Source organism: Amphibalanus amphitrite, unplaced genomic scaffold (genome assembly GCF_019059575.1).
Source record: "Amphibalanus amphitrite isolate SeventyFive unplaced genomic scaffold, NRLGWU_Aamphi_draft 000123F_arrow, whole genome shotgun sequence".
In the NCBI taxonomy this organism is placed as follows: Eukaryota; Metazoa; Arthropoda; class Thecostraca; order Balanomorpha; family Balanidae; genus Amphibalanus; species Amphibalanus amphitrite.
In genome coordinates this window covers 61,619-83,107 of record NW_024881618.1, presented here as the reverse complement: position 1 = coordinate 83,107, position 21,489 = coordinate 61,619, and the positions used below count along the sequence as shown (strand labels likewise).

General features: G+C 51.3%; 1 protein-coding gene across 1 annotated transcript in view; it reads left to right on the top strand.

The window, feature by feature from the left end:
* Positions 1-3,262: 3,262 nt before the first annotated feature.
* The window catches only part of LOC122381624 (discoidin domain-containing receptor 2-like), a 53,520-nt gene continuing 35,293 nt past the window's right edge, over positions 3,263-21,489 (top strand). The window contains exons 1-7 of the mRNA XM_043366022.1: positions 3,263-3,480; positions 10,292-10,397; positions 10,678-10,906; positions 12,359-12,506; positions 16,509-16,685; positions 17,321-17,454; positions 18,885-19,092. Coding sequence (XP_043221957.1) covers positions 3,393-3,480; positions 10,292-10,397; positions 10,678-10,906; positions 12,359-12,506; positions 16,509-16,685; positions 17,321-17,454; positions 18,885-19,092 — 1,090 coding nt within the window. The 5' untranslated portion in view covers positions 3,263-3,392. The remainder of the gene's footprint in view (positions 3,481-10,291; positions 10,398-10,677; positions 10,907-12,358; positions 12,507-16,508; positions 16,686-17,320; positions 17,455-18,884; positions 19,093-21,489) is intronic.

Sequence of the window (21,489 nt, the reverse complement as noted above, 5' to 3'; positions counted from 1 at the left end):
CGGCCGGCCGGCGGCGCGTCAAGAGTCGGGCGAGCTCCACCACCTCTGCGACCTACCCCCGTTCCGAGTGGAACGAGAGTTCGACGGCGGCCGTAACCCGGCCGAGTTCAGCTCAGACCAACGACAGGGCACAAACCAAGCTTCTCGCCTCAAGAGCCACTCTGACAAGTGACACGGCCGCCTTTGAAGTCAGACGCCGACCTGACTCGGGCGAGAGCGCGTCAAAGACGTCGGCGGGAGAGAGAGGGGACGGGTCCTCGAGCTCGATGACAAGCCGGTCACGCCAGGCTCTTAGAATGGTCACAGTATATTTCTTGTCCACCCCGACCGCTCTCTTAAACCAAACCCGGCACTGTCGCGGAGTTTTCGCCAAGAACACCGTCTCAGTTTTGCTCTCGACTTCTCCGCGGTGGCGGCCGGCGCCGGCACCCAATTTCCCGCGTGCTGGCCCGCCGCCATCGCCTATGATCCATTGTACGGGATTTAATAAGGCCGGGCCGAAATTAAATCGCTGGATGCCGCCGGCATTAGCCTGATCTGGTAATTAGCCCGGCCAACGATGACGTCACGACCGGAACAGGTCGGTCATCTGGGCCGCGCGCCGGACGCCGGCCGGCAGCTGCTGCCGCTGCTCCGGCTATATGATGGCTTCAGGGAAGGCGGCTCGCTCGGGTGGGTTGGGCAAGACTGGCTGCTCGCTCGTTTTGTCTTCTGCGGACCTTCTTCATTATCTCGTGTTTATCGAGAAATAGGTAGACGTCTTCCTTAGAAATTGAGTTAATGTTTTGCTTGTTTCTTTTAGAAACGGCAACAATTTCCGTGGTGGATGACTTTCTCAGCCATGATTTTGTTACTTGTGTACGCGTACGGGACCGACTGACCACATTAATCCCTGATCACTGTGATCAGCTACGTCACTGCTTTACTGATAGATGAACGATGCGAGGGCTCAGCAGAGCGTCAGCTTATACCGCCACCAACAGATGGCGCCAGTGTAGGCGCCGTGCCCATATGCTGTGCCGCACAACACGGACCAGGGTGGCGCGACGCGCGGAGGCCGCCGCGCCGCCAGCTCTGGGAGGCCAGCGGGCGTGGCGGTGGCAATGTCGGTCGTTCCAGGACGGCTGACCTCCGACCTAGATTGGTGTACTTTTTCCTCTCTCGCAAAACATTCAGTGACCACGCCTCGACACAGATTGGTACCAGATGCAAAACATGTAAAAATAAACCAGACAAAATGTTTCGGAATTGGATCGCAAGCATAGCTGATAGTGAAATATCAAAAATGAATGTCTTAAATGAATGTCATTGAATGAATGTCTATGAAAGCTGCACACGATTTCCAGACTTTGAACCATATTGACAGCAATTTCCCTTGGCGATTGGTCCTAACAGGTGTATTGGGACTGTCCTGGCACCGTGGCTTGTGCTGACTGGGTCCCACAGGCCACAAAGACTGTGCCAGCATACCTTGCCTCGAGCCGATCGGACCAGGAATTATACCAGCACCCCATCTAGAGTTCCTCGGCTGCTCAGAAGTATCCTCGGCGGGCGGGTTCGTCCCACCTGGCCCAGCACCTGCCAGTCGGCCCTGCTGTCGGCGTGGAGGTCGAAATATGGGCCCGCGTGCCGAATCGATGGTGCATTAGAGCGTCAGTCGGGCCGGCCCGCCGACGAAGGCCGGCCGGCCGGGCCGCGCGCCCACGCCGGAATTAAAATCGACCTGGCGCGGTCAGCCTTTCGGCGGCCACAAAGACGCCGGGCGCCTGAGCGGTGCCGATCAAAGCACCCCGCTGCGGGCCCGGCGCCGGAAACCGGAGCCGCCGCCGCTGTCGCCACCGGCTGGAGCCGCCGCTGTCGCCACCGGCCGGCCGCCCCGCGGGCTGAGACCAAGAGCCGGGAATTGCGTGGACACGGCCAACCTTGTTATCCGGCGGCCGAATTGCTCTCACTGGTGTGAGTCCAGGTTAATCGCGTTAGTCGGCGCGCCGCACGGCCGCCTCTGTCGCCGGTAATTATATCACAACACGACGCAGCGACGAAGGAAGTGCCGGCGCAGGAGACCGCGCGTTACGAGACGACCGGGAGCAACACGTGCCCGGGGGGACGGAGCGGTGTCACGTGCCCATGGGGATGGAGCGGTGACACGTGCCCGAGGGATGGGGAGGTGACACTTCCCAGTGGAGACAGAACGGTGACACGTTCCCGTGGGGACGGGCTAGTGACGGGGTCAGATGGTAATGGTGACACGGTGCCACAGGTGACGGAATGGTGACAATTGCCCGCGGCGGGGACAGAGTTCTGTGACACGGTAGGAGTGTACGGAATTGTGACAACCAGCTGGTGAGTGGTAATGGCGTCACTTCCCTATACGGTTACGGCATGGTGGCAGGTTTGGTTGTAATGGTGACACGGGGCAGCAGGGAAAGGTAATTACGACGCTCTGGGGTGGTAATAACTACATATTGTTTCAGACGACTGACGCAAAAGAAAGTTTGCGCGCACTCACCCATATGAAATAAAGACACCTACGCATTCACCCATCCTTTGGAAGATTTGTACGCAACGATGGATGATGCATTTACCCGCTCGAGTTGAGTCCCGACAAGGGAACACACTGACCCCGGCCGGTCAGCATCGCCCGTAGTCCGAGTCCGTCATTCAGAGAACGGAAACGACTGTAGGGATAAAGTCAGAATTTCATGCATCGGTACACCCAGACTCGTATGCAAAATTCCTAAAATCGTCATTGGCAATGAGAGCTATTGCTATCAAGGGGGTTCGAATACTCATACTGTTATTGAATTCATGAAAACGGTTTGTATTGAACCGTGTCGTGACTAGAGAGTTCAACTGATATTTCGAAGTAATATTGGCAATAGCCTTCAAACGATGCCCTCGTTACATAAAATGAGAGACTCCTGACCCAGCATATGGACGCAAATTGCTTTTCAACTAATATGTAGCGTGACAGTGCCGAAACCTCTGGTTTAGAAATAAAACATGCACCTGAGTGATAACTCTATTATGTATAGATCAAATGATGACCTCAAAAACTTAGACATTCTAAGTGTGCATTAAAATGTTTCGTCATTGCACACAATCCGCTAATTATTATCTACCAATCTTCGCCATTCACACAGACCGCGCTATAATGTCACTCAGTCACGCCTCTAACCCCCCGCCCCGGTCCGTTTCCAGGCGAGCTCTGCCGTGCCGCCGCCGGGACCGGTCAGCCGCTGCCGCTGCCGGGACCGGTCAGCCGCTGCCGTGCTGCCGCCGGGACCGGTCAGTCGCTGCCGTGCTGCAGCCGCCTGTGATGACTGACGCCGCGCGGTCACCGCCGCCGAGTGGCCCTGTCGAGTCCCTCGGCTGTCAGTGACGGCCACAGCATGCTGGTCTCCGCCGCCGGGTGGCGGTCTCAGTGGACCCTGGCCCTGCTGATCGCCACAGCCGCGCCCGCCGCCGCCGTCGATCTTGGTAAGTGCAATGGCTTCGGCTCGTACTTACCAATTACATTATGGCACGAAATATTGTGAGAAAAAAATTCTGCGCTCGTTACAGTGATTATGCCCGATTTCTTGCCGAATCAACTACATAAAAGAACATTTTTTCTCCGCTTAGTTGCTAACAAGTAAACAATACGAGATAGCTACACCTCTTTCCGTCCTTCTTTAGCGTGGTATTGACGAGTTGTGACTTTGCTGATTAGTTATTTGAGCCAAAACTACTTAGTCGAACGTGTGCTCATCAAATGACCTGTTGGACTATGAGCATGAACTACTTACATGACATGATGGGTTCAAACGTTTAAAACCACCCCGGCTTCCCTCCGTAATCCTTGCATGATCATTTTTCTCTTTAGAGGGTCCTTCCTTTTACCTAAATGAAGACCAGTCTCTCACATGTATTATGGGACGTTCGCGATAGAAAAGGAGTCGAGTGAATTCCTGTCGGCCAAAGACCTTCGGAAATTGCTCAGCTGGAGGCCGTTTGCACGCGCGTCGCGCGGCCATCGATTTGAGAGGGGCGGGGTACTCTGTGTGCAGGGGTCACGCCAGGTCAGTGGCGGACATTGGCGGCCTCATCGGACGGCACTGACGGTCCGCCCGGGCCGCCTTATTCCCCGGTCCGGCCGCACGTCCGCCGCTAACGCCGCCGGCGGCGCCGTGCCGCGCCACTATTGACGCGGCGCGCCTGTATAGAGGAGCGATAGTGGCCGCTCCATTCCAGGCCGGTATATTTCGGGCCGTCTGTCAGCCGGCCGCCGCGTTACCGACAGGAGCCAGGTGCACCGCTCTCTGTATAGCCGAGGCTGACGGTGGCGCCGGCGTCCTCGCCAATACCTCGAGTGACGAGACGCCACTGCCGATCGGTAGTACGGCGTCTCGGCGCACATCTGACCCAACTACGGATCACTCCGCTGGTCACCCCACTCCAGAGTAACCCTCTCTGGATACCTCTGGCCGGCATCCGCGCCGTTTTGGCCGATCAGTTTGAATAATACAGCGGCACGGTTATCGACCCGGCCGACTGGTCCCATTTGGGGCCGCTGGCCGGCGGCCGGCGCTCGGCAGAGGTGTCCCGTGGGCACCAGCGGCCGGCCGACACCTGTGCAGGCCTGCAAGGGCGCCCGTGGGAGCCGGCGACCGCTGCACTGCCGTGAGACGGGTCGCTCCACGTTCCGCGGCTGACCAATGCGCACCGGACCACGACCTGCTATTGTGCGTTATACTAGGGACCACTGCACATGGAATCGCGACCGTCAGCGCCGCAAGACGGATTGCCAGCAACGTGCGGTGGACACAGGACAGTCAGCAACCGGTGCTGCTTGACGGACCGTCCGCTGCATGCCCTAAAACGGACAGTCAGCACTATACGACGGACCGGTGTGTTTGGACGACAGACCGCTGCGTGCCGGGCCAGCAAGAAACCGCCAGCGCCGTACGACGGGCCTACAGCGCCGAACGACGGACCAGTGCCGTGGTGCGCTGAGGCACCACCGGTTTGTAGATGACCCCTTTGGGAGCTAGAGATTCTAAATTCGGCGCCGTCTGAGAGAGAATCACGCTCTCTGAGCGGTGGGGACATAGTACTACCAGTTGTGGATCTGGTAAAAGGCCACACTGCTCTGCTAACAGAGCACCATCCTGGAATTGCTTTGATTTCACGACAATATTTTGCAGGCTATAACATCAATGCATCTGTGCAATATTCATGTTTGCAGCTTGAAACTGGATGGAATTTTACCATTCAACCACCATTAAATGAACATCTAGAATCTAATTCAAATACCCACTGCCCATCAATCATTTGTATTGAAGTTTGAAGGGAAAGGAGAGAGAGAGAGAGAGAGAGAGAGAGAGAGAGAGAGAGAGAGAGAGAGAGAGAGAGAGAGAGAGAGAGAGAGAGAGAGAGAGAGAGAGAGAGAGAGAGAGAGAGAGAGAGAGAGAGAGAGAGAGAGAGAGAGAGAGAGAGAGAGAGAGAGAGAGAGAGAGAGAGAGAGAGAGAGAGAGAGAGAGAGAGAGAGAGAGAGAGAGGAGAGAGAGAGAGAGAGAGAGAGAGAGAGAGAGAGAGAGAGAGAGAGAGAGAGAGAGAGAGAGAGAGAGAGAGAGAGAGAGAGAGAGAGAGAGAGAGAGAGAGAGAGAGAGAGAGAGAGAGAGAGATCATGGAAACCGCTTTCCACATAGGGATGACCCAACAGCGCAGATGGGAGACCTACAAAGAACGGGTTAGGCGTAGCAGTGAGAGTATAAGAAATACTCTCACTGCTATCCCCCAAGCATTACCCTCAATCTTAATAAAGGATCTATATGTATATATGTGCACACTCACTGAGGACAGATTCGTCCTGTATGAGGACTGACGATAACGTTTTCCTTTCCACGGCACTGTAGGCCGGCAGCCCGGAAAAGCGCTAGAAATTCCTCCAAACTGACTGTCCGCAATATTAACAAAATATGTATCATTAAATCCCAAATTGACCGAAGAATACGGTTCCGATGCCAGTTTTCCCCTAAGGTCAAAATTCAGGTCGTCAGTTGTCACCAAACACAAGACAATTTAGACTCTCCAGTGGCCACTACATTTACCGATTCTAATGATGATCTCTAGTGGTAATTTGTTAGTTGGCCAATCGTCGTTTTGAACGAAATTTTCTGTCAGACTAGTTCAGGGCACTGTTGTTCACAGTGCCAGCAACATTCTTACATATTGCATCGCTTTTCTGCCAGATAAGCTAGCTTTTTGCAAGCAGCTGCAAGACCTAAATAAAAATCATATCTAAATTTTTAAATAGACTTTTATAAAAACGTTATTTCGAGCGGCTGAAAATGAACATCTTATACTAGCCTCTGATTACTCATCTTTCGTTTCATATAGGTGCTTTGCTGCTTTTCCCTGCTACTTTTCGAGATATGCGCCAGTAAACCACATGATGTAGGGGCAATTGTCACCTCGCCGCTCTACTGACGGCCCGGCGCTCTTTAACCCTCGCCCATGTAGGGGGGGGGGGTTGGTGCAACCCCCCCCCCTGAGGTTTTTCGGAAATAGTGCAAAAACGGCGGCGCGCAGCGCCGCCAAATTTTGGGTACCTTATGGGGCAAACGTTGCGCATCTTTTGATAAAAAAAAATTTGACCGGGTCATGTCAGGTCACGGAGTTATGACGTCACAAAGGGAACAGCCTCCGGCCGGATTTTCACAAACTGAGTGCCAACGCCCGAGGTTTCCTGCCGGTGGTACGGAGATCGGTTGATGGATCGTGATGAAACTTCCCATGCATGTTGGGGCAAGTATTAGCTATCATATGGTATAAGAAACTTGACCGGGTCAGGTCAGGTCACGGAGCTATGACGTCACAAGAGGAACAGCGTCCGGTACTATTTTTGAAAAGCGCCCGAACCACTATTTTGCTAATTCTTGTCACCTCAATGGGAATATGCAGCAATATTAGCTTCTATAGGGAGCAAATGGACCTCCCAAATCCAAAAATACAATCAGATTTCAAAAATTTAAATTTTGATTTTTCGAATTTCTGCCGCCGACTGTGACCTTGCCGACTTCCGGCGCTCCCAACGCGCCATTTTTAGAGCTAGGGAAACGAAATACATACCAAACGATAGAGAATTGATCAAGGAACACGATAGTGAAGGTTTCAAGTCGATATCTCCCACCGTTTTGCCGCAATCGCCGCCGAAAGTTGAAAAAAAGTCTATTTTTCCGAAAATTTGACCTTTGACCGGTCAAAAGTAGGTCAAATGTTGACCTAGGATCAAAAAATATACCACCAATCGCGAGATCTCGGCGAGAGCAATCCGTTGGTCTTTTCCGCTAAGCTATACGACGCTCCGTTTTCAAACGCCAAGGGGGGGGTCGCACCAACCCCCCCCTGCATGGGCGAAGGTGGCAGATCGCCGTTTACGGGCGAGGGTTAAAGCGCTTAAATTTATGAAAAACGAATGCTTATAATCTGAATAAAATATATGTCCCTGAGCTCAGAATTGATCAACGCACACAATGCTGTCAAAATTTTTTGGCCAAAGTCAATAATTCAGTCAGTACTAACCCCCAAACACAAGTCAGTGACAATCAACAACAACTTGCTCTTTAGTTAGACTTTTTGAGAAATGTTATTTCGAGCCGCTAAAAATGGCCGTGCCATACAAACCACTAATCATCTATCTGTCATGCCATACTCGCAGTTTTTGCCAATGCCTGCTACTCTTCGAGGTCACGTGACCTCACCATTAAAAGTAAATGGGGAAATAAGAAAACTGTTGTTTTTGCGCATGGAATGATCTCAAACTATCTCAAGCACACGGAATCGTGATTTCATGCACTCCTTACAAGATCCGATGCTTTACTTTTGCATTTTTGACCTTCCGTGACGTCATTTATGACGTCACTAGGGTCATAGGGGTTTCTCGTCAATAACTCGTAATCAAATTGAGCCAGCGACTCGGGAAAGCCACCAATGGACTCGGGAAGACCTCCCGAATCGAATGATATGCGATACGACCTCCTTCGATAAGTTCGTGGCCTGATGGGCTCTGACCTGACCTTGACTCGAGGTCAACACCTTAACCCTCGCCCATGTAGGGGGGGGGGGGTTGGTGCAACCCCCCCCCCTGAGGTTTTTCGGAAATAGTGCAAAAACGGTGGCGCGCAGCGCCGCCAAATTTTAGCTACCTTATGGGGCAAACCTTGCGCATCTTTTGATAAAAAAATTTGACCGGGTCATGTCAGGTCACGGAGTTATGACGTCACAAAGGGAACAGCCTCCGGCCGGATTTTCACAAACTGAGTGCCAACGCCCGAGGTTTCCTGCCGGTGGTACGGACATCGGTTGATGGATCGTGATGAAACTTCCCATGCATGTTGGGGCAAGTATTGGCTATCATATGGTATAAGAAACTTGACCGGGTCAGGTCAGGTCACGGAGCTATGACGTCACAAGAGGAACAGCGTCCGGTACTATTTTTGAAAAGCGCCCGAACCACTATTTTGCTAATTCTTGTCACCTCAATGGGAATATGCAGCAATATTAGCTTCTATAGGGAGCAAATGGACCTTCCAAATCCAAAAATACAATCAGATTTCAAAAATTTAAATTTTGATTTTTCGAATTTCTGCCGCCGACTGTGACCTTGCCGACTTCCGGCGCTCCCAACGCGCCATTTTTAGAGCTAGGGAAACGAAATACATACCAAACGATAGAGAATTGATCAAGGAACACGATAGTGAAGGTTTCAAGTCGATATCTCCTACCGTTTTGCCGCAATCGCCGCGGAAAGTTAAAAAAGTCTATTTTTTCCGAAAATTTGACCTTTGACCGGTCAAAAGTAGGTCAAATGTTGACCTAGGACCAAAAAATATACCACCAATCGCGAGATCTCGGCAAGAGCAATCCGTTGGTCTTTTCCGCTAAGCTCTACGACGCTCCGTTTTCAAACGCCAAGGGGGGGTCGCACCAACCCCCCCCCCCCCCTGCATGGGCGAAGGTGGCAGATCGCCGTTTACGGGCGAGGGTTAAGTTGACCTCACCCGAACAAAAAGCATATCATTCGACGCGCCTGAGCCAGGCGAACACGACGGTGCCAAAATCGCTGCTCTGCGGCCATTTTTTGCGAAATTATTTGCCAAAAACCAAACCCTACCTCGGGCTTTTTGACTTGACCTCAGAGGTTACCAGTTGACCTGGGACCTTAAAATCGGGTATCAATCGTTCCGTCTTACAACGGCGCACACGCTTGTTTTTTCCGCGAGGCTCTAGCTCCATTAGGGGCGAAACGACGAAAAGGGGTCGTACCAACCCCCCCCCCCTCGTCCTGCCGAGGGGGGGGGGGTCCGACAATAGGCCCGGCGAGGGTTAAGCAGCCGCACTTCTTTTTTAGCATGTTTGCTTGTCACTGAGATCAACAATTCAATAATAAATAATTTCTAGCGCTTTTCCGGGCCGCTGGCCCAGTGTGCACGGCAAACGCCGTTCATCATGGTCTCTAAACTCTAGCTGGGTAGGCTGTTCCGCAATGCACCTTTGCGTTGCGGTACAGTCTAACCAGAGTTCGAGAACAGCCGAGGAGTGGATTTTGCTGACGATGGAGCAAACAGCGATTATATGTTTTTTTTTTTCTATACTGAATAAACTGATGTCAGTTTTCTTTTGTGTAAGCACGGGATGTGTAAATATACAAGGCTTACTATTTACAAAGCACCATTGCGGCAGGACGAGCGTAGGTGATGTATATCGCACATAGACAGTAGACCCTCAGTGAACGCAAAATGCATCACGTCAGACAGAGGCGGATCCAGCTCTGAGTTTTTTTTGGGGGGGGGGGGCAAACCATAACAATTTATCGATTCTTTCCATGCATCGTCCATAGGCGTAATGTTAAAAAAATTATGCCGTTCGGGGGGGGGAAAATGCCCATTTTGCCCCCCTGGATCCGCCACTGCATCACATGCTGCAAGGATGACCTTTTCCCACAAACGAAATTCCTTACTCCGTTGCAGCTATTCACGGAAAGCATCTATTCAAGGAACAGTGTGAGTAGGCTTCTCTTACTCACATTATCAACCATCTACATAGAACACCAGGCATGTATTCCACCACGCAGTAAGTCCACTTTCATAACAACAGACACAAACAATCTGTTATTTTACGGGGAATAAAGGGGCTGGGGTATGCAATATGCATGGTATGCATTATAAACGCTAATTATCATAATGTTTAGAAAGCACCTGAATGTTTTGTCATGAGCTGTTGTACTAACAATGAACGTTTTTTACAGGAGCATGTCGGCTTCCGTTGGGGGTCACGTCCGGTCAAATTAAGGACGACGCCATGACGGCCTCCTCCAGCTACGACGAGAATAACACTGGACCGCAGAATGGCAGGTGGGCACAGCAGGGAGAGAGAGAGGGAGAGAGAGAGAGAGAGAGAGAGAGAGAGAGAGAGAGAGAGAGAGAGAGAGGGAGAGAGAAAGAGTGAGAGAGAGAGGGAAGAGAGATAGGAGAGAAACTGACCAATGCTTTCTTCAAAGATGAAAACATTGATATCTATTTCGTGCGGGAAGTGTAACGAGCTGCAATTAGCTCTGATGTAATTTATGATTTAGTTATTAGTGCGCAGTGTTCAGCGTCCCCAGTGTGCTCACCTGACGCTGTCCTCCCCCAGGGTGAGCGTGGAGCGGGCGGCGGGCGCCTGGTGCCCGCTGCACCCCGTGTCGCGCAGTTCGCGCGAGTTCCTCGAGGTGGCGCTGCCGTCGGAGCACGTCGTCACCGCCGTGCTCACCCAGGGCCGCTACGGCCGCGGCCAGGGCGTCGAGCACACCCGGACGTTCACTCTTCAGTACTGGCGACAGGGCGTCGGATGGAGAAACTACTCCCTGTGGGACGGCTCCACGGTTAGTCCCCGGGCAGGGCACTGAGGTTACAGTCCAGGCGGACACAGGTCACATAGCTCGCAGGAGCAGATCACAGGCGGTCGCAGGAGGAGGTCACAGAGGTCACAGGAGGTCACAAGTCACAGGGGAGGTGACAGGAGAAGGCCACAGAGGTCACAGGGGTTTATAAAAGAAACAGAAAATGGTGCATTAGCAGGTTATAAGATAAGGAGGTCACAACTAAGGGAGAGTGAATTAGGCGAAAAAGGTCACACAGTTAGCTCCAGTGAAGACTAACATTTTCTGTTACCTCTGTGTACCCGGCGCTGTGACATACGCAGGTTATTTATGACCCGTGGCCCAAAATCAATGTTTCTTTACAACCGGACAGGAACCACGAGCGCAGCGCCTTTTCAGTCGGACGGTCACATGTGTCCACATTACTGTAGTGAATGACTATCGATCCTGAAGAGACCGCACCGGCTGGTCAAATGAACACAGTGGGCGGGTACCAGCTGTAAGCCGCCAGCGGGCCTGCAAAGTTCGTCCAACTTCCTCACAATGATGATGTACATTGTTCATAGACTGACTATTGCTGTGGAGGAACATGCGACACGAGTTCGTCCCAGTCTAGACAGGCAGCATAATTTACCGCCATACACAAGCAAAACAGTTTTAGGAAGCTTTATGTGCCTTCACTGTGTTCTTGTGACAAATGTATGTTGAGTTATACACCTGGCGTAAGCAATTACGGCAGAAAATGCATACTGTGCTCTTATTATGTAACCGGCAGCGCCTTGGTAACAGCCACCCTTTCCGTCATTTGTAACGCGAGCCCAGCCTCTCAGTCCGCGTTTCTGTGCCTGGACGGCTAGGTAACACGATCCATTGACCCCGAGAGAGGCGTCACCGCGTACGTCCCCGGACCCTCGAGATCCACCCACACACTGCCCACGGTACGGCGTTAATTGGCTCTGTTCCCTAGCGGCCAGAGCTGCCGACTGTGGAATGTAGTGCAGGTGGAAGGGAAGGAGGGTGAGGGGAGAGTCAGTCCAGACGGCAACGATCGACAAAACAGGCCAGCCGACATCTGTTACTCCGCCGAAATAACCATTCACAAAGTTAACCTTTTCGCCTGACATGGAAACGTGACAGGAGCTGTATGTACTACCATCACTAGAAGGTCTATGTGTGTATTGTGTAATGTGACATGTGGTTAGATAGGTAGGCATGTAGTTTGATTCTGAGCTCATAAAAACTCAATCTCAAATATACTACTGCAATTGCATTTTATCACCGGGTGGCGGAATTGCAATTATGATTCAACAAACACTGGGTTTGTGTAAAGAGTTGCTAAATTTGACGACCGATTTTCATTTGAGATGATACCAAGAGACAACTAGACAGAATGAATTCTAGCAAAAGACCGCCACTCCCGACAGCCTGCGTGACGTCCCCTGCTGTCACCGCCAGATCCTGCCCGGCAACACGAACGTGGTGGACGTCAAGGAGAACGCGCTGGTGCCCCCCATGGTGTCCTCCCGGGTGCGGTTCCTGCCCTACAGCGAGTACTCGCGCACCGTCTGCCTGCGCGTCGAGCTGCTCGGCTGCCGCAGAAAAGGTGAGAGATGCTGGAGAAATGGTGAGGGCTGCTCGGCTGCCGCAGAAATGGTGAGAGCTGCCGGTTTTTTGTTGTCTCTCTCTCTTTCTCTTTCTCTCTCTCTCTCTCTCTCTCTCTCTCTCTCTCTCTCTCTCTCTCTCTCTCTCTCTCTCTCTCTCTCTCTCTCTCTCTCTCTCTCTCTCTCTCTCTCTCTCTCTCTCTCTCTCTCTCTCTCTCACTCTCCCTCTCTCCCCCTCTCTCTCTCTCCCCCTCTCTCTCCCACACAATCATCACACTTACGACACATTGCGTCGCTGTTTTTCTTGCATAATGCCCATATGACGAGCAAACACGGAAAAAGCGCGTGCGTTCCCAATGCCAAGCATGCTTTCCTGTCCGACGGTACTCCCATTAGTGTTTATGGCATTGCCCACCTTTCACGACCGGGTCACGATAGGGGTGGAGCGTTCCATGGCAAAATGGTGATGAATGGGACGTGCATGATCCATGGCGCAGGTAAATGGCATAGGCTCGTCGCACTTTTCCCACGTTTGTCTGGATCCGATGGGCAGGAGCAGGCGATCAAGACGCAACAAATGGTGCCATTATCTTCTTTCCCGTGTGGTTTTCATATTAGTTTGCATCTGATTTGAACACAAGTTCCCACAAACATATTAGGTAGTTGCTTGTCATCGTCTTGAATGCATACCAATTTCTTAAAGCTATCCGTAGACTTGTGTAAGAAAGAGTACAATAGTTACCGCCGAGCAGAAACACATTTGAATCACCAGTAATGGAATGATGACAACATTATCATTTTGCAGTTCGAAAACATAAAAATATTAGCCGTTTCCACGACGGCACATTGGGTCACATTTAAGGAGATTTGGTCAAATAAGATTCGTAGTTGATACTCGATTCTTAGTAGTTTTCAGCTTAGGTTGTTATTAGTTGATTTTATAGGTACCTTATTTATCAAATTATCACACATTTTACTCGATGAAGGGATTGACATGAATTTACATGAAGATACTTGCTGTAAAATAGAGTTTGCTAGCTTTGGTCAAGTTTGGTACATTTAACATTTTGCCAGAATCCTTCATGAAAACGCTATAATCATCTGTGGGTCCGTTATAATATCTATACAACTACTACAATGCACAATACGGCATACCTAAGTGGTTTCTTATATGAGAATTGCTTATCAATTATTTTTTTACTCTTGCATGTACCCACATTACGCACGTCAATACAGACGATGTAATGTTTAGCATACGTGGAGACACTGGAGCGCGGTTAGCTGCACTCCCCCGGGATTTAGCTGCGAATTCCGGCGGTCGTCGCTGGCCGGCCGCGGCGCCATTTAGGGCCGTGGAGCGCGGCCGCCATCAGGTAATTGGTAGCCGCCGTCTGCGACTGTGAATTTCATTTCCTTCGGCCGTTCCCGGTAATTATTAGGGCGCCAAGTCAGTGACCTGCGCCGTTCTCCGGCTGATGGCACCTGGCCGGTGGCCTGTGAAATCTGACGGGGATGGGCGCGGCGCGGCGCTCCTCTCATGGTGCGGCGGTGCCGGCGAACGATCGGCAGCCATCGCCCGGATGGGTCGTACCGGTAACGAGGCTGCCGAGCCTCAGAGGGCCATCGACCACCAGACACAGAGAGAGACTGCGGCCGCAGCAGTGGAGCAGTGGTGGAGCACAGATACAGAGAGACAGGGAGACTTGGAACTGTGCAGTGGAACGGAACCACTGAGGAACAGCGATGGAGCACAGCTTCAGGGAGAGACGGGGGCCGCAGCGGAACGGCAGTGGAACACAGATACTGAGACAGAGAGCGACACAGGGGCAGAGACCGACACGGAAGGGACAGTTTGTGGTGGCTACGTGGCCGTCTGGGACTCATTACGTGTACTTACTTTAAAGGGACCCTCCCACCTTAAAAAAAGTTAATGAATTGGCATGAAAGTAGTCTGAACCTAATGTCACTCGGTTCAGAAAGAGCGAAAACGAATATCTACCAAATTTCATCGAAAAATATTAACCGGTTCTCAAGATCTGGAGACTTTTACTTTTGTTTACTTTTTGGGATCTCCGCTGTTCCTAGCGACTTTATTTGAAAGTGCGTCATTTGTTGCGCGCAAAGCAGCATATACCACCGCGTGCTGCCAAACGTTTTAGTAAAAGATTTAAAAATCGTTAGATCTCCGCTGACGTCACAAATTCTAAGGGGGCATTCCAATGCATTAGCCCCTTAGAATCCGAAAACTGCAAGTTTGAAATTCCATATCTCCGATTCGGTCCCTCACCTCCGGCTTATTCAAAAGCTCCACGACATGGGCGTCCAAGGCGGCCTCCTCGACTGGCTCCGTTCTTTTTTGATGGGAAGAAGACAGAGTTGTGGTGAATGGGAGCTTCTCCGGCTGGACTGATGTTGGCAGCGGCATCCCGCAGGGAACGGTCCTGGGACCGGTGCTATTCATCATCTTCGTGAACGATCTGCCTCGAGCTGTTACCAGTGATTGCAGGCTTTTCGCTGACGACACGAAGGTTTACGTTGAAGCTAGCACTGAACAAAGCCGCACAAGACTGCAGAATGACATGGATGCCCTGGCGGCCTGGTCCCGCAGATGGAGACTCCCTTTTAACCCAACGAAATGCACGGTCTTGCACCTAGGCAGTCGTAATGCGCGGGCTGAATACTCCATCGCACGCACACCCCTGGAGGCGGTAGAAATCTAGAAGGACCTGGGCGTTCTCGTGGATCAACGGCTGAAGTTCAGGGAACAAGCAGCAGCTGCCATCGGTAAGGGCCACCGAATGCTTGGACTAATCAAGCACAGCTTCGTGCACATCGACAGAAAGACGCTTCCCGTACTCTACAAATCACTGGTCCATCCGCACTTGGAGTATTGTAATCAGATATGGGGCCCATTCAATGCTGCGGACAGGCGACAGGTCGAGAGAGTACAAAGGAGAGCGACTCGCCTTGTCCCCGAGCTCCGTCACCTCCCGTATGAGGAAAGGCGGAGAAGACTGAACCTTCCGTCCCTGCAACACCGGCGCCGTCGCGGCGATATGATTACGACCTACAACATCATCCACGGTCGCTGCGACTTGAACAAGGACGACTTCTTCACGCTTGCACTCACAACGCGTACTCGCGGCCACAGATTGAAGATCGCCAAGAAGCCTGCAACCAACCGAGTCAGGCGCCAGCACCTTTCAGCCCGGGTAGTGACTGATTGGAACGGCCTCCCTGAAGATGTTGTCTGCGCACCGTCAACCAACAGCTACAAAAACCGGCTTGACAAGCACTGGAGAGAACTCCAGTATCAAGCAAGCCAATAGATCAAGTTTGTTGACGCGTCCCGAGCTCGATTAGACGGATCTACCAGGCCATCCTAGTGCCTCATCCGATCCCATTAATCAGGTATCAGGTATCAGGTATTAAAACATTTCCCGATGTTGTGAGTGCCCAAACCGGTATTTTCAGGCCATGGCCACCAATTTGGCTATCTCAACTCAAAACTTATGTGAAGGTGGGATGGTCACTTTAAAAAATGTTTCATCGAAGACATTGTATAAACGCACTCATCATGCTAAAATTTGGATGCATGCTGCGCGCCCGAGTATAACTACGAGTAAGAGCTGCGTCCTTCTCAAGTTCGTGCATCTACAGATTGCAGTGTTTACATATTCCTGGCATCTTTAACACATCAGGCGCCTGACACTGCCCCTGCCGCCTGCCGCAGACGGCCCCCTGACACTGCTCCCCTGCCGTTCCACCGCAGACGGCCCCTGACACTGCCCCCTCTACCCCCTGCCGCAGACGGCCCCCTGACACTTCCCCCTCTACCCCCTGCCGCAGACGGCCCCCTGACACTGCTCCCCTGCCGTTCCACCGCAGACGGCCCCCTGACACTGCTCCTCTGCCGTTCCACCGCAGACGGCCCCCTGACACTGCTCCCCTGCCGTTCCACCGCAGACGGTCCCCTGACACTGCTCCCCTGTCGTCTGCCGCAGACGGCCCCCTGGCCTACTCGGTACGCCAGGGGGACGCATACTCTCCGGAGATCAGCCTCGGTGACCTATCGTTCGACGGAGAGGTACGGCGCGGCTTCCTGTCGCGGGGGCTCGGCCAGCTCAGCGACGGCATGGTCGGCGGGGACAGCTTCCTCGACGACCGGGGGTACGGAAAGGGTGAGTCCGAAAACCTGCATGTGCAGTGCAATACAAAAAAACACCACTTAGCTGTATGCATGTCATGCTTAGAAACGCGGAATATGCGATTAGAAAAAAAAATGTGCTAGCTGTTGAGCGAGCTGGCAGATGCGTTTGTTTGTTTGAAAGTCTTACGAAAGACGAGATTTAAATGAGATGATGTCGACTCCCAGACATACAATCTGTCTTATATAAATCCGCGATTGAGGGATCGCACAGTCATTTGTTGGAGAACAGTTTAAAAAGATATGCAGATCAATATTCCACCCGCTTTTTGACGTCACAGAATCTGTCAGTGTGGATTTCCTGTCATAACACTGCCATTGCAAGACTACATAAATGCTCTTTTTCTCATTTCAATTTTCTGGAACTTAAATTGCGCGAAGTAATGGCATAATTGAATTGTATCCAACTGAATTGAAAGGCAAAGGGCCTCCTTTCCGAGCAATGAACTCTTAATTTGTGACAATGCGTGACTTGCTTATAGAACCGCGACAGTGTAAAGGAAATCTTTCTTTTTGGAAGTTGCCCACTCTGGGACTTGTAATCAAGTTAAGCTTTCAAAGTGTTACACCTTTGTCGATGTGTTAGCGGCGTGTCCAACTGTGTTTCAGGATACGAATGGGTAGGATGGGCGAACAACGCATCTCAACAGTATCCAATTGAGATTACGTTCGAATTCGATGCCGTACGAAATTTCTCACAAGTATCACTCTTCACCAACGTGCACTACAGTCGAGGAATTCAGGTGAGACAACCAGTGTCAACTGTCAATGGTCGTAGCGTTGGGCTCCTCGGAAAGTTGCAAAGGCAGAGTCGCACACGGTGCTGGCCTAGTCACCTGCCCCCTTGGACTAGGGGGAAATTATTTACTATTTATTTGATGGCGTGACTTTCAATTACAGGTATAAAAAGTTGAAGTAAAATTAAACAGTTTTTATCGTGGATCTACATAGCCATAAATCATTGCTCTTTTATCAAAGTTATTTTGATAATGCATATGACAAGTGAAGCTTCCACGACATGCCAACCATGACGTTAGCGAATGATTGCTTGCAATAATCAATGTCGTACTTTTGACGGTGTTTTACGTCTACTATATTTGATCAATTATACCAATTACTGAGTAATGTGAACTGTGGCGCTTATCCTGCCTGTGTTGCCACACCACTCATAGTTCATACCCTGACATACGTGGATAGCGTCTGTCGACATACATCACACCCCTGTCAGCACTGCCATCGACAATGGCCATCGGGAGAATTGACACCGCCCAAAGCCGTGTGTCAAAGCGATGACAGCGCGATGGTTTTGTGTCGGTAGCCGGTCGCCCCTTAGGACCTATCATCGCTGCCGTGGAGCCAGGGGAGCGCTTTCGCGTCCAGCTAGCACATAGCTGACGTTCCACTAAAATTAACGAGTGCTGTTTTATTGCCGATGGATGACGCTAAGCCTCACGTTTCGTGCAAAGCCTACGCAAAAGACTGACAATCCATTGAAAGGTCAAACAGGTTACAGATCGTTCCTTGGTGCAGAACAAACACATTTGGTGCAGCGAGTGACGACAGGACGATGTTCACTCGAACCGTCTGTCGGCAGCTAACCACAGTAAATGAACCAGCTGCGGCCCACGGAAGTCTGACAAGCGTATGTTGCTTGCAACCATTGCTATAACGTAATGCGCTGCTGGTGGATTCCACAGTTGAATGCCCATTCTTTTGCTAAGTTTATAGCATACTTGATGAACTTGGCTGCGCGGAAATTCGTAGAATGCAAATTTCAATACGGTTTTATAATAATCATCTAATGTATCATCTATGTTGGGCGCTAACTTTAGCCACCTGACGTATCGAGCGTCTGATGAAATAGGATCAGTAGTTGCATCATTGAAATTTGAAAGCATTGACTCTGCGTGAGGTATTTGATTGCAAAATCTTACATTTCATATTCAATGAATTTTAGTCCGGCACATGCTTAGGATCATTGCGTTCCTTGTATTCGCATGCATATTCTTCAAGCTTTACATGACGGTGTTTTGATCCCGAACATTTGCTTAACACAAAAAACCGGTACTAAATGATTAAGAATATATAAGCCAAAAGCATATAAACTTTATATAGCGTTGCTGGAATACTGTAAGGACACGGGCATTGTATCGTATCGTCCTGTTCTGCGCAGATTTTCTCGCTGGTCCGAGTGTTTTTCTCGGACGGCGGCAAGCTGTACCAGTGGTCTCCGGTGGTGTTCTATCCGAGGGCCGTTCGAGCCAACGGGGAGACGAGGAACATCTCCATCAGCCTGGGTGGCCGGGCGGCCCGCTTCGTCAAGATCCAGCTGTTCTTCAGCGCTCGCTGGATCCTTATCAGCGAGATACGCTTCAGTTCAGGTTAGTCCGAGTCTGAGTCTCAGTCGATCTCAGGTCAGTCGGTCAGTCAGGTCGCTCAGGTCAGTCAGGTCAGTCAGGTCAGTCAGGTCAGTCAGGTCAGTCAGGTCAGTCAGGTCAGTTAGGACAGTCAGGTCACTCAGGTCAGCGAGGCCAGTCAGGTCGCTCAGGTCAGCGAGGTCAGTGATGTCAGTGAGGTCAGTCAGGTCAGTCCAGGTCAGTCAGGTCAGTCCAGGTCAGTCAGGTCAATCAGGTCAGGCTGATTCGGTGTCAGGTCAGTTAGATCAGGTCAGTCAGTCCCGGATGAGGTGCCCACTGCTTGACCAGGTGTGATCGGGCCGGCACCCGGCCCCCGCTCTGTCCATCCACGCTGTTGGGTGCCGGTCAGTCTCCGCGGAATGCGTGGGTCGGAGGTGAAGGGGGTTTCCCGTGTCGAGTCAGAGTTCAAGGAGCGGTGATTGATACTGAGCTCAGTGACGTCTAAGGGTATAGGGTGGCAGGTGACCTCCAAGTATACCCAATCAATAGCCACCGCGGCTAGGTCGCCACAGAGGAGCAAAGCTGGTCACCAGTTCTCCGGCCTTTGTTCTTCGGGCGCTGGTTAAGACTCTGAGGAGGTGTTTGAAGCTGGGAAATTTAGGATGACAGCGTGATATCCTAATTCAAACGGCCGTGAGAGCAGACGACTGTCGGTGATAAATCGCAGATAAGATCTACCCCTGGTTCGGCTGCGCTCCCAGTCCAAGACAGTGCATAGATGCGCCGGTCTCTGTGCTTTTATTTTGCAATAATACTTTATGTTGCTCGGTGTTTTTTTTTTTAGGGTAGTTAGGTACAGTTTCGGGTGGCAAGAGCATATCGATTATTTTTTTTTTTTACAGTAGGTATGTAGAGAAGTTAAGTTATTTAATGATTTCATTATAATTCCCATTTCAATGTATGCAGACTGGAAATTTTAACCAACTGCATGGCTATTTTTCATCCGGTTGTCGAACTACCAATAGCGGGCTTATTGGATTGACGTTCGGCCTTTCCAAACACCTGGTGCGGTGGCAAAACCGACTGGCCGAGCCGCGGCGTCGAGGTGATTTCACGCTAATTCCTCAATAACATAATAGTCGGAGCACCCCAGCGGAACAGTCTCAAATTACGGACCGCTCCGGTGCCAGTCACAAATTACGGCCGGTCGGTCGGCGAGGCTGAATGTAACGTTCGTAGTCGAGTGCCGACCGCGGAATGCCCCATGACACGAACTAGAGAAATTATCAACTTTGGATGATATGTCTGGATCCGACTAGCTGGAGTTTTGAGAAACCCTGAGGAAGGGTTTCGGTGATGCGATCAAACAAAAATAACTGATACACATACTTCATTATTAGTATTTTTATAATGTTTGGATCTACGTAGCGTAGTTCACAATTCATGTTCCTAATCCTGGTATTCGGTTCGCCAACTTTTCAGGTCTGTTCGGTTTTGCCTCTTTTAATTCAATGATCATTACTTCAGTTCATAAGCAAAGTTTTTCTTCCTTCCCTGGTTAGTCTTCACAACAGCCAAATTTCCATTTCCTCACTCTTTTGTATTTATATCCTTTCCCTTTCTACCTATTCCCTCCTTCGTTCCTTTCCTCTATCTCCCTCTCCCTATTTCCACTCCGTCTCCCGATCCGTTTACATTCTGGCGGACCATTTCACACGGATCACAGAGCGAATACGGATAGCCCCCGCGGATTTTACCATTTAAATTCTGCCGGGGCTGCCCAGATAACCCGCCTGCCAGCCGCCCGCAATAAGCTCCATTGAATCCACCGGTTGAATCCTCCGAACACCTCCGCTGGATTTAGTTCAGTCCGCTATGGAGACCCAAGAATCCGCCCCTGGAAACTCACAACTTCGTTAACTCCACTTCGTCCGCTCCGCATGGCAATTCCGCCCAGGCAAGGTAACTTGTCAATCTCGCTCACCTATGACGTCGGCAGCTGGCATGAATTCGGTCAAGTTGTGCCCTTGAGTAGTCAATTTGTGTCCGTGCCTGACACATGCCATTTTGCATCTGCTTCACAATGATGAATGTTCGCGGGGCGGGTCCACTGCGCTGTGCAATCAATGACGGGCCCGGCGTCCGAGCGCGCGCGGCCGCCGGCCCGGTACGTGCAGGCGCTGATGGATGACCGGGCGGCGCGGTCGTTCGGCTGCCGGCCGCTGGCACCGTTGATTACAAATGCGCTGATGGAGCGTGCGGCCGCGCCGGCCCGACAGAGAGGTGCAGTGCTGCGGTCACGGTATCGGCCGAACGCGTCGCTCACCGGTCTTTGTAGCCGTGTAATGCGGACAACCATCCGTCATGGCGGCACCGAGTGGTCAGCGAGCCGGGTTCGGAGCCATGGGGCGTCCTCAGGGG